The 14259-nt window shown below is 40.5% G+C and overlaps 1 protein-coding gene across 1 annotated transcript in view; it reads left to right on the forward strand.

Annotated features, from left to right (window-relative positions):
- IPO11 (importin 11) overlaps positions 1-14259 on the forward strand; it is a 661807-nt gene that overhangs the window by 205068 nt on the left and 442480 nt on the right. The window contains exons 13-14 of the mRNA XM_089653447.1: positions 7070-7160; positions 11417-11464. Of these exons, the coding sequence (XP_089509573.1) occupies positions 7070-7160; positions 11417-11464 (139 nt within the window). The remainder of the gene's footprint in view (positions 1-7069; positions 7161-11416; positions 11465-14259) is intronic.

The raw sequence follows: 14259 nt of genomic DNA on the forward strand, positions 1-14259 counted from the left end.
CTCAGTCATGTGAAGAATGAAGCCAAGATTCAGCAATACCAATTAAATCATAGTTCTCTTCATGCACCAAAGTTTCTAGCTCACCTATTTTGCTTGGCAGACTTCTGGCATTGGTGAACAAACACTTTAATTCATTGACACCTCCAGGTACTCCGGTTTCCATCCACACGCTAAAGACATGCTGGTAGATCAATTGGCTCCTGTCCAAATTGTCCTTAGTATGTGTACCTATGAATGTGGGTTAGGGACCTTAGATTGTACGCTCCTTGAGGGTTAGGGACTGATCTGAATGTACAATATATATGTAAAGCACTGCGTAAATTGACCGGAATATATAAGTTCCTGTAAAAAATAAATAATAAGTCCAGAACAGTCATACAGATAACAATTATTTAAATAACTGGTTGAGGTCAGTTACTCGTGACTTAAAACAGAACTTCAATCTTTCAGTCAACATTGACTATTTTTAATCCTTATGCTACTAGCATTATTAAAGATAGGAAAGTATATCATATTCATTTGTTTTATACCTTTTTTCACATTTCTTCAGTTACTTCCTGGTTTCCAGGCCTAGACAAATGATGTCATACATCCCAGGAGTCTTCAGGAGGGGAGGAGGGGTTTCTTAGCTAAGAACATCCTCCTGCTTGCATGCCTGAGCTAAAGGCAGATTGCTTCCAGGAAGTAAATGCTACATGAATCATCTGCCCTTACTCAAGATGGCCACAGCCAGAAATGCTATGGGGTAGTTTTCAATGAGAGTTCTCATCAAAATGGCAGCATGGAGACTGTGTGTTTGGTATGTGGTGCTCAGATGCAGTGTAGTTCTGCTTTAATGGGGCAAGTAAGCTAGACAGCCTGCATTTTCAGTTAGATATCTACAATAGGAGAAAGTAAGTATTTTTTTTTAAAGACTCAATTTCTGCGTTATGTTAAATATTATTAGCTGAGAACAGTGATACCTGTCAGATAGTACCTTTTGAAGAGGGGTTATTGTTATAGGTTGCGCTCACTCCTCAGATTTACATAGATATTCTTATGCTATGTAAGATTTACCCTTTTCAGATTTAATAAAGAGTATTCTGTGTTATATAACTTCAGGGGACGTTGCAATCTGTAGCATTTTAGTATCTTAAAATATATTTATGGAATTATTGAAACAAGTAAGTCAAGTAAGGAGTAAAATCTGTATAACCACTAGAAAAATTGCTTCAACATTTCCTATAACATTTTCTGAAATTCTGTACCTGACCTGATGCAGATGAGGTGTTTTAGTAAAATGTATGGATCAGTGACAAAAATGGGACTGATGGGAAGTAAAAGTGTTTGTGTTGCTTTCAGCAGCCAGTCAGTTTTCCTTATATCCACGTTCTTGACATTGAATGACTTCACAATCGTATCACTGACATTACCGTGTTTGTGAATTGTAGGTTGATGTAAGGATTTCATATAATATAGTTCAGTCCAAAAGTACAACTTCTACTATACTGCCAAAGTGTAAATACTCCTTTGGTTACAAGCTTGTACTCCAGAGCTCTTCATATGATTGAATGAGAATACGTGGGCTCGGCACAGAAGATTTTGGCAGGGAGTGCTGGGTTATCTGCAGATTAAATGTAACTGCACCAAAGGTACAGCTGCACTGTAAAACATTAAAGTGTTACTATACCCACAACAGTAAAATCAGTCTGTATATGCAGTAAAGCATGCTTGTTATACTCACTGTGGAACCTAAGGGGTTAATCCTCTGCATTGTGTAAAAAGGATGTTTGATCCTGACTTCTCTGATCCTCCCCTTCTTCCATTGTCCCCCTCTTCTCTCCTGATAAGACATATCATGTGGAGACACTCTGCACATGCTTAGTTTGCTGTTTATTGCTAGAGAGGTTTTTTTTTTCTTGGGAGAGTGCATTTGATCAGCACAAGGCCAATCAGCACTGTCCAGAGGTCAGGGGTTCTGCATCCTCCTAGATCAAAATGAAAACTCCTCCTATTTGCTTTAATTAGTGCTTGGCTGGACACTGATAGAAGTCACAAGACTGCTCTAACTAATGATGAGAAAAGGTATTTAGCAGTTTATATATACTGAAATAATTGCATTTCCATGTTCTGTGTACTGTGGGAGACCAGATATAGTGAATGCAGGGTCCTGGGTTTAGTAACACTTTACGGTCTAGAGGAAATTCATTTTGAAGAACGAAATCTACACAGTGAGATGTACTAGGAGATTTTAATGAGCTGGACCGGAAAAAAAAGCTAGCCTTTCAGTAAATTTACAGCATTATTTTCAAGTAAACCATTTTTAAAATATAAATCCTATTTAAGAGTAGATATCACAAGACTCCCCTGTGTCACCAGAAAACCTTCCTCTGTGTGCCTAACTTACACTCATTATATGTACAGTGGGGCAAAAAGGTATTTAGTCAGCCACCAATTATGCAAGTTCTCCCACTTAAAAAGATGAGAGAGGCCTGTAATTGGCATCATAGGTAGACCTCAACTATGAGAGACAAAATGAGAAAAAAAATCCAGACAATCACATTGGCTGATTTGGAAAGAATTTATTTGCCAATGTGATTGTCTGGATTTTTTCTCTCATAGTTGAGGTCTACCTATGATGTCAATTACTGGCCTGCCTCATCTTTTTAAGTGGGAGAACTTGCACAATTGGTGGCTGACTAAATACTTTTTTTGCCCCACTGTAGTTACTTGGATCTTATTTCCTTTACATCTGGTTCAACAATTGCCATACCCCTATTTACTGAGAGTGCCAAATTCTGGGTCACTATGACAGTGACAATATATTTATTTAAAAGAGAAGTATGGAGTAAAAAAAAAAAACAAAAACAATTATACTCACCTAGGTGGATGAAGTATCGATCCCCCACTGACTCTGCAGTGAACACTAAGTGATCAAATACCGCTGATCGCTCAGTTCTCCCCCTCCGCTCTGCGCAGAGACCCATGACTGTCAGTCTTTGCTCTGCCCCTCCAGTGCTCTCCAGAGCACTGGGCTGGGGAGAGGGCGGAAGGGCCTGGCTCAGGATTTTGGTGGATTGCTGAGAGGCTGAGCCAGTTGCCTGTCCAGGCTTCTTAGTGGGTCCTGACCATATGGTCAGGATTCTTTTCAGAGCCTGCACAGGCTCTATGACGTCAGTCACTTTTGTCCACTGTCGGTTGAAAATGGGCCACAGGAGTGCAAAACGGACTGTACTGTGACCTACAGGAGAAGTAGAGCCAGAATAGCTTTGGCTATACTTCTTCTCTAACTTATAGGGTGGCACAGTGGCCGTTGGTTCGAATCCCAGCCATGGCACCGCCTGCCTGGAGTTTGCATGTTCTCCCTGTGCCTGCGTGGGTTTCCTCCGGGTACTCCGGTTTCCTCCCACACTCCAAAGACATGCAGGTAGGTTAATTGGATCGTGTCTAAATTGGCCCTAGTATGTGTTTGTATGAATGTGAGTTAGGGACTTTAGATTGTACGCCCCTTGAGGGTTAGGGACTGATGTGAATGCACAATATATATGTAAAGCCCTGCATACATTGACGGCACTATAGAAGTACCTGAAATAAATAAATAACTGATCACAGGTCTGCAAAAACATTTTTTTCAAGAGCTGTTTTGGTTATTTCATGTAATCTTTAAGTTTTTTGGTGCGCTGAATCCGAAAGTGACCTCCATTTTGTCATAGGACATCACGTTTCCTGACAATTTAGGTAACTATGTTAAATAAGGCAATACCTCAAAATAAATGGAAATAGACTTATAAAATTAAAGTTTTATTACAATTTTTTCATGAAAATTCTTTTTTGAACTGAAATGAGCTCACCTACACACACTAAACTCAATTCTTCTTCCCTGTGAGGCTTATCTTGGTGAATTTACGCTTGTGAGTAGCATCTAGTATGTCTCTCTGAAGCATCCAACAGTAGTCTGCCATCATTGTAATGCTCCATTTTCCCTGGTATCTCCTTTCCATCTCTTTAATGTCTTGGTGGAATCATTCACCTTGTTCCTCACTCACAGCTCCCAAATTTTCAGAAAAGTAGTCAAGGTGGGACTGGAGGAAATGCACTTTCATACTCATCAGGCAACCTAAAGCTTGAAATGCTTTCAGCATTCGTCCGACGATCTTTTTGTAGTGAGGATCTTTGTTATTGCCTAAAAATTTCTGTACGACTTCTTTAAATGCAATCCACCCTTCTTTTTGAGGATCCATCATGGTATTGACAAACTCTTGATCAACTATAAGCGTTCTAATGTCTAGTCCGACGAACACACCTTCCTTCAATTTTGCCTCCGATGGGCCTGGAAACCTGGTGACCAAGTATTTGAAGCATTCTCCATCTCTTGGAAGTGATTTTACGAATTGCTTCATCAATCCCAATTTTATGTGGAGAGGTGATAGAAGAACTTTATGGGAAGGTACCAAAGTTTCTCGGAGGACATTTTTTTCACCGACTGTTAGCACCCTCGGCTGCCAACTCTTCTTGGTCCAGTGATTTTGTCGGTCTGGACTGTCCCATAGACACAGAAAACAAGGGTATTTGGTATCCCACCCACTGGATTGTTCAGGAAAGATTAACCCCTTCTACCATTAGAAGCACAGACTCAGGGCTGAGGCTTACACATACAGCATGCTGCTGAGTATCCCAGTAGTCAGCCATGTCACCAGAGCAGCACTTGTATTCACCCCCTTTGCAGGGGTGGAGGGACAGAGATTGTTTACCTGCAAATAACAAAAAGGGCCAGAAGAGAACTAGGGAAATGAGGAAACAGAATTTTTTCCCTAAAACTTGCTTAGCTTATGTATATATTGCTGACCATCAGATTTACAGTGCTATATTTTTTTTTACATAACTCGGACAACCCCTTTAAGGTTTTTTTTGGCATTTTATATCTTAAATGCACTTATGTGAATTAATTAATAGTAATTTGGACTTTAAATTTGGGTAAAAACCCATAATATAAAAAAAATACCAAAAATTAAAAAAAAATCGATAAATGTGAAGACAATTTTGCATTTGGTGGCAAATCATGATGTCTAGGAGTTTTTTCAATATTTTATTTGTTTGCAGCACACCAAAATACAGGGAAATTACATGAAAATAATCAAACAGCTTTTTAGTCGCAGACCTGTGTAATAATATAATTTACATGTATTTGCTGTTTTTCTACAAAAAAAAAGAAAAAAAGAACTCTCTTCGGCCAGTGATCTGTACAAGATGGATTACTCTGGGATTAATTTATCTGTTCTTTTCCCTGTATTGCGTTGTGGATATACCTAATGTACCGTATTTTTCGCTCCATAAGACGTACCTGACCATAAGACGCACCTAGGTTTTAGAGGCAGAAAACGGGGAAAAAAATATTCTGAACCAATGGACTGCAGACATAGTACAGGAGATGACCAGAGACTGCGGACATAGTACAGGAGATCACCAGAGACTGCAGACACAGTACAGGAGATGACCAGAGACTGCGGACACGGTACAGGAGATGACCAGAGACTGCAGACATAGTACAGGAGATGACCAGAGACTGCGGACATAGTACAGGAGATGACCAGAGACTGCAGACATAGTACAGGAGATGACCAGAGACTGCGGACATAGTACAGGAGATGACCAGAGACTGCGGACATAGTACAGGAGATGACCAGAGACTGCGGACATAGTACAGGAGATGGCCAGAGACTGCGGACATAGTACAGGAGATGACCAGAGACTGCAGACATAGTACAGGAGATGACCAGAGACTGCGGACATAGTACAGGAGATGACCAGAGACTGCGGACATAGTACAGGAGATGACCAGAGACTGCGGACACAGTACAGGAGATGACCAGAGACTGTGGACAGTACAGGAGATAACTGCTGACCTTTGGGGAGGGGGGGGAGCAGGTACCTGAATTTGACAGGTACCCGCTCTTACTTCTGCGGAGTTGTTCTTTGGTTAGTGTCTGCTCTTCAGCAGGACCTTACCTGTTCCTCTATCCAGCCGCGCGCTGTCTTCCTGGCTTCTGTAGTGTGGGCGCTCGGCTTGACAGCCGGGTGCACAGTGCGCATGAGCGAGAAGCGCTGCGCTTTGTGATTGGTCTGGCGGCTTCTGGGACCTGTCATGTGTCCCAGGTTCCGCCCTACCATTCACAAAGAGCACCGCTTCTTGCGCATGCGCACTTTGCACCCGGCTGTCAAGCCGAGCGCCCACACTACAGAAGCCGGGAAGACAGCGCGCCGCTGGATAGAGAAACAGGTACGGTCGTGCTGCAGAGCTGAGCGGCCGGCCCGGTATTCTGACACGGCGGCGGTGGAAATACCGGACCGGCCGCTCCATATTCACTCCATAAGACGCACTGACACTTTCCCCCCTTTTTTTGGGGGAAAAAATTGCGTCTTATGGAGCGAAAAATACGGTATATTCTGTAATATTGTACATCAGTTTTATATTGGCAAAAATACATTTTGCACTGTTGTGTTAACATCCTCTGCTTTGTTTTAAGGAAAGTTTGTCATTGTATTACATGCCTTTGTAAAAGGATAACAATTATTGGAAACAAAAAAATTCCTGCTCTGAATTTACTTTTGAAAGTGTCAGAAACTGACACACTCCTCATTCTATATGTTATCCCTGTGCTGCCAGGACAGTCCTATCGGCGTCCCCTGTACGTGCACACTGCCGCTCTGTATTACATCTGTGTGCACAGTGTTTTTAGGGCCATACACACGGTCAGCACACACTGAGCAAAAGCCACTCCTTCCACAGTTGTGATTGAGAGTGGCTCTTGTGGTCACTGTGTGCTCACTGTTTGGAATGAGACACGTAGAGGGAACTTCATAGGTCTTGACTGTGGGGATCATCTAGAACAGGGATTGTGTCAGTGTGAAAGTAAATGCAGAGGAGGAATTTTTTACATACTTGTAAATTATTTTATCTGTTTTATGAAAAAAACTACACTTTAATGTCACTTTAACTTGATCGGAACCATTGTTTTTTGTCTTATCCGGTGCTCACAGGAAAAACCTGCAAATAGGGATGCGTTCTTATTTTTTATGTTTCTTTTGGCAGCCGTGTTCGGAGGTGTTGTTTATCGATATCTTTCATGAATATAGCCAGACTCTGATGCCTGTGCTGTTAGACATGGTTCATACTCTTCAAGGTAAGGGCCTTCTCTTTCTCATGCGACATACAGTTTTTTTCACAACATAAAGCTGGCTGTACGCAGGTTTTTTTTTTTCATTCAGCCTTCGGGCTCAACATATTGCTCCATCCACCCTATACAGCATGCATGGACAAAACTCTTGCTGCTGCTGTTGTGTTGTTACAGCGAGCATCAGCATCCACTGTTGAAATGACAATTTTTGGTCTGGTTCTTTCAATTTTTCAATATAGGGATGTAGTGTAGGAAGTAAGGGCCACCCACAAATCAAATTTCAGCCAGTTCATCAGGAACTGGTCAAAATTTACATGGCCAGCTGTAGGCTTGTATGAATAATATGCTTTTCTTACAGGCACATTGCACAAGCTTAAAGAACGGGAAGGCGCCTCTAAGTGTAGTATTATCAGTTTATTAGGAACAATTAGTGAATTGCACTTACATGATAAAAGTGATAAAAAGGTCTCATCGTGTAGTGTACATGGTTCCTGGTGAGACATCCAGTGGCAGCGCGGTCTGTGAGAGTCAGGAAGTTAGAGTAGGAATATCTCTGTAACCACAATGAGCCATGGAGCACAGCGTTGGATGTGACAGGGGAAAGGGGCGGTAACGTGTTTCGGAGCATGCGCAGTAAGCTCCTTCTTTAGACCTTGCTGCCGCTGGACGGCTGGATGTCTCATCAGGAGCTATGTACACTACACGATGAGCCTTTTTAACACTTTTATCCTGCAAGTGCAATTCACTAATTGTTCATAATAAACTGGTAATACTACACTTAGAGGCGCCTTCCCTTGCTTTATCTTTATTGCATTAGAGCCTAATGAAGAGCTGCCTCGGTGGTATTGCTTCCATCCATTCCTGATATCCATCCAGCACCTCCATCCCAAAGCCACAGAGGTTGGGCTCAAACAAGAGCGCCCTATGGAACATATTCTTTCACATTGCACAAGCTGCTTTGTCATTGGCTATGTCACATAATAAGCAGTAAGACTAGATTTTGTTGAATTTTTTTGTACACTGGATACATTATCATGCATATTGTTGCTCTTCTCATTGCAGCAAAATTCATAGACAAACACATATTTATTCTTTTGTAGAACACCTGTTTACCACCAACATGACGGCAGTGGCTTTCTTTTCATCCCTCTTTCACAGGGGTTCTTAAATGTTTTAATCTGAAGCCTCAAATAAGTATATTCTTTCTGTTCCAGAACCCAAGAAAAAGAATTATTATAAAAATGTCAGTAAAGTCTTAAAATGTCAAATAACAAAGACTAACTAGGCTACACAGTCAAGTGAGAACTCAAAACAGGTCCACAACCCAGTCTGGGTACTGCCCTATAGTTTGAGGAGAACTGATTTTCCTTAAAGTCCAGCTTTGTGGATCATCCAGGTTACAAAGGTTTCCATACATGGTTTCTTCTTTCTCAGCTACCAACCCTTTGGCTGCTTCTTTAAGCAATGCACTCCTTACGCGATCACTAGGTTTTAATGGACAACCTTCTGTAAGCAGTCTCAATTGTGCCATATTATTTCCATTTTTTCATGCAAGCTTTGATGTACTTTGGGGGACTGTGAGAGTTCAAATCAGTATTAAACCCAAAAGCAAACATTTAATATATTACCAGTTCTGAGAGGAGATAACTACATTAGGTTTAATTTTTAGGCTTTTTTTCTTTTGGTGACCTCACTGATCTCAAAACCTTCATCCCCCAAAAGAAAAAAAGCTTTTGTACCTGCTTAAAAAGTACTGGATATGCTGGAGTTTGGCTTTAATGTGTTAGTGTAATGAAATCTACTAGTATGTCTAACACTCCCCTCCTCCAAGACTGACAATACCGCTGTCCAAAAGTGCCCCTGTGCTCCTTCATCCAGAGTGGGGGCACTATAATACAGGCGGTGTGTTACTGGCTAGATCACTGGGTGAAATAGAAGGAAAAAGCTTAAGAAAAAAAAAACAGATGCAGCCACCACATGTAATGATTGGTAATCTGCAATATATTACACTTTTAGTTTGGGTTTCATACTGCTTTAAGGGTTATTTATTGAATCCTGGTTGATGCTTCTTCAAAACTGCATCCCAGACTTTTTCTGGGCCTTTTTAGAAAAAGAGAGTATTTATTTCGAGATCATTAGCACTTTAAATGCACACAGATGGACTCTATTCAACTTAGGTATGTTACTGAAGGCAATTCTTGTTCTATGATTTGCAGTAAACAGGGTGAATACTTATGCAATCAACACCTTTCATTATTTTACTTGTGAATAATTTTGGAACTCTTATGATGAAAGTTACAATTTGGTTTTGCTTTTTCATGCCTTGTTATGTGTATGTTCTTATGGCAGCACTGCTAGATTAATCTGTGGAAGAGTTGAAGAGAACCTGTCACAAATGGACATACTTATTTAAGTATCCAAATATCCTAAATGATCATACATATGTAAACTAACTTATGGCAGATTTATATTTGCTTCTTTGTTTAGTTTTACTTACTGATGATGTCTCCCGACCTGGGGGGAGGAAGAGGTGAAAGGTCACCTGAAGTTTGAGGTGGTTGTTTTGGCAAATGCCTGATCTCATGCTGACAGCACTTGTCTCCTGAGTATGCGCAGCAGTATCACATACAGTGGGGCAAAAAAGTCTCTCATAGTTGAGGTCTACCTATGATGCCAATTACAGGCCTCTCTCATCTTTTTAAGTGGGAGAACTTGCACAATTGGTGGCTGACTAAATACTTTTTTGCCCCACTGTAGCAGAGCCCTGTGAATAAGAGGAATGTGAACAACAGACAGCATGTGTTGTCAGCATGCGTTCAAGTGGCTGATAGGACAGTCGAACTCAGGTGACCACTTACTCTTAGTTTCAAGGGTCATCTTCAGACAAAAGGACTAAAGCTGGCCATATACTGATCGAAATTCACCAGGGACCAGCCAAATTTCAATCAATTTGTAGCCATCCCTGCTTGACAGAAGTCATAGGGACATGCTGGAAGATTTTTCTCAATCAGCAGCTGCAGCCTCTAATCAGTGTATTCTGACAGCGCTGGGCAGAATACAGTTTCCTGGTGGTAATGAGGTGAATGGAAGAAGGTTTCTTTCATTCAGCATGCTGACTGAATTAATAAAAATTAAAAAATAACGGTGTATAGCCAGGTTTATGTCCACTGAACACCACAATGTACCATTTTCATATTACACCCTATTCATAAAATGCATACTGCAGTGTCTAGCAAAGTTTTCCCTGCTTACCACTGCAAAGAAATTTCTTAGCAACATTAACTGGAGGAAAGGCCAGTCAAACGACTTTATAGCTGAGGCTTTATAACAGGCAAAATAAATGTTAGCGGTACGTCTGAATTTTATCGCAAGTGACACTTCGTATTAAAAAAAAAAGAATTAAAATAATAAACATGTTATACTCACCTGCTCTGTACAATGATATTGCACAGATCAGCCCTGAACCTCCTCTTTTGGTCTCCCCCAACCAGCAATATTGACTCTTCCTCTTCCTCAGGCTGCTTGCCATGGGGGTGCACAGTGTGTGCTTGCTCCTGAGGTGTGTGGGTCTATGCAGCCGTGCTCCACACGGCTCCTGAGGTGTGCGCACACACAGCACAGTTTGGCCCTGCCCCCTGCATCCTCTTCACAGCGTTTGATAGACATCAACAGGAGCCAGTGCTCTGAGTCCCTGTGTGAAGAGGAAGAAAGGAGAGAAGAGATCCACGTGTGCACAGCTCTGGATCGATTGAGGTTTTTAGGAAGGTGGGGGAGGACAGCAAGATGTTAAAATGTTTTTTATCTTAATGCTGCTTGCCATTGGGGCACACAGTGTGTATTTGCTCCTGAGCTGTGTGTGTCTATAGAGCCATGCCCAATAGGCACACACAACATGGTTTGGCCCTGCCCCCTGCTTCCTCCTCACAGCATTTGATTGGCATCAGCAGGAGGCAATGGCTTGAGTCCCTGTGTGAAGAGCAAGAGAGAAGAGAGGAGATCCACATGTGCACAGTTATGTATCAATTGAGGAGGACTCAGGAAAGTAGTTAGGGAGGGAAGACAGTAAGATGTTAAAATGTTTTTTACCTTAATGTCCGTAATCCATTAAGGTAAAAAAAGTTCTGGGTTTAACACTTTAACTCTTCCACAACATAATGTCTTAAAACTTTCCTATGCATGCTTGTCCTCTCTCTCTTTTTCAGCATATTGTTTTGTTAAAAGCTAGTTATTTTGCCAGTGGAGAATTGTGTTTTGTGTTTCAGGTCCAACTCCAATTGAAGATTTGAATGCTTTATTAATTAAAGAAACAGGTATGTAATTTGACTAAACTAAACCTAACCTGTCCACTAGAGCAGATGAAGCTGACATCCAGTCAACTAGATTAATTACTTTTGTTTTCCATATAATAAAAGGTGAAACTTGACTGGCTTTTGGGAGCAAAAACGTTTATTTTGTGTCTTTTTTTTTCTTTTGAAGGTTCTCTGATGTGATACACAGATTTATATGGATTATTTCAGTAATGACTCTTAGGGCCCATTTATATCTCTGAGCTTTTATTTTTTGTGGCATGTTTTTGATGCATTATAGTGCATCATTTTCATGAATGATGTAGCTGTTTAAAACTGTAGTGAACAGAGTTTTTTGAACACACCACACTTTGGATGCATGCATGACTTAAAGTGTTACTAAACCCACAACAGTAAAATCAGTCTGTGTATGCAGTAAATCATGCTTGTTATCTTCACTGTGGAGCCTAACTGTATGTCCAGTATACTTTAGCAAAGGTTTTATGATTTGAGGACCCACTGCTGGTATATCATACTGACATGTTACTGTACTAATCACAACCTGGCAGGTAGTTGTAGCACAGAAGTCATCACTTGCTGTATTAAGATGCTGTTGGAAAAAGCTGGTTTCTTGAAGAGTGAGGGAGAAAAAGTGCGATTTGAACAGGAATGCAATTCCTGTCCAAATTGCATTCGGTTTCCCCACTTCTCCTGTGTGAACTCAGGCTTGTCAGGAGTTCACACAGGAGCAGTGCGGGAAACCTCCCTGCACCGATCCCATACTGTCACAGAAGGAAAGGCTGGGGATTTGAAAGAATCCCTATTCTTTGCTGTGCAATTTGCATCCACACATTTTTTATTTCAGCAAATCACACCGCAAAGTATCAGTTTCAGGTATCGGGAGCATTTTCACAAGCACCCGTGAAAATACTCGGTATCGGTGCATCCCTACTTTTTATAATTGACCAAAAGCCAGCATGTTTCGGGGAGACATAACCTCCCTTCATCAAGATACCCTCCAAACAAACATGGACATATAGTATTTAAACTGTCTCCTAGGGCACTAAGACTTTCTGCTGAGTGTCTATAATTGTGTCCTATGTTTCATTTCTGGATGTCCTTAAAGCGGAGGTCCAGTCAAGATAAAAAAAAAAAAAGTAAATGTCAGCAGCTACAAAAACTGTAGCTGCTGACATCATTTTAATGCTGACTAATCCCTCTACTTCTTTAGCAGCAATTCAACAAACTCTCATACAATTCAGTAATATTTCATATTATAAAATAAATGCATCAAAATCTAATATCCTAAATCTGGGTGTAGATCACATTGTAAAAATGCACCTCCAAAACAAATTTCCCTACATCTAAGAAAATGAAGCCATTCCTTATCTTGGAATATTGTTGACAAATATAACCTCTGACCTAGGAACTCTCAATTATTCTAAATTCATTCCAAAAATTCAAACCCACCTTAATCAAATGAACTATCCTGGTCTGGCAGACTGACCTCATTTGAAATGTTCATATTGCCACACATTTTATATCTATTTGTATCAATTCCAATCCCAATTAAATCTGCATATCTAACAAATTTACAATCTATGCTTAAAAAATACGTCTGGGGAAATATGAGACCTAGATGCTCACATAATATATTAATCAAACACAAAAAAATAGGAGGAATGGGATTTGTTGACATTAGGGACTATCACAAAGCATCATTATTAGACCAACTTAAACATTGGTTTATAGTGGAAGGTGATACAAAATGGGGTGTTGTTGAAAAAACTCTCGCCTCTTCTACAGATTTAAGCGCCATACTACTAGCGAGCTTGTGGAAAAGGATTCCCACTAGTAACACAACACTAACTATATGAGCCTGAATTGAAGCCTGGAAATCCTTAAGCTCCATGCCTATAGATCCTCTCCGAATAAGTCCTCTTCCTATACCTATAACAGCCTTGGAAGTCGTAATGCCTAGCATAGATATCTCCAATTGGAGACATAATGGCATACGCACAATACAAGATATTTGTGTTAAAAGCAACATAAAAATTTTGAATTCCTTATGAAAGAATTTAACCTCCTTACTTCTGAAAAATCAACCTATGCACTCATCAGTCGTTGCCTATCGAAACATCCAGTAAAAACAATATATATACTTAAAGTATCCTTACAGTTCTATAGCGCCGCTACTCCTAAATCAGGTGGTATAACCCTATTTTATAACCTTCTACAATGTAAATCAGAATTTAATAAGACTACTCTCTTAATCAAGTAGGAAAAAGACTAATGAGCATTGGGAATGTGCATTCGGGAATGTGTTTTCAGCTACTAGATGTGTTAACCTTTGGAAGCTAACACACAAAATTTCCACAAGATGGTATCTAACTCCTTACCAAATGGCCAAATTCTCAGAACAACATAGTCCTCAATGCTGGAGAAACTGCGGTCAGATTGGTACTCTATTACATACAGTCAGGTCCATAAATATTGGAACATCGACACAATTCTAACATTTTTGGCTCTATACACCACCACAATGGATTTGAAATGAAATGAATAAGATGTGCTTTAACTGCAGAATGTCAGCTTTAATTTGAGGGCATTTACATCCAAATCAGGTGAACGGTGTAGGAATTACAACAGTTTGCATATGTGCCTCCCACTTGTTAAGGGACCAAAAGTAATGGGACAGAATAATAATCATAAATCAAACATTCACTTTTTAATACTTGGTTGCAAATCCTTTGCAGTCAATTACAGCCTGAAGTCTGGAACACATAGACATCACCAGACGCTGGGTTTCATCCCTCGTG

The sequence above is a fragment of the Staurois parvus genome, unplaced genomic scaffold, assembly GCF_062004578.1.
Source record: "Staurois parvus isolate SC_StPar_1 unplaced genomic scaffold, SC_StPar_1.0 ptg000714l, whole genome shotgun sequence".
NCBI classification, from domain to species: Eukaryota; Metazoa; Chordata; class Amphibia; order Anura; family Ranidae; genus Staurois; species Staurois parvus.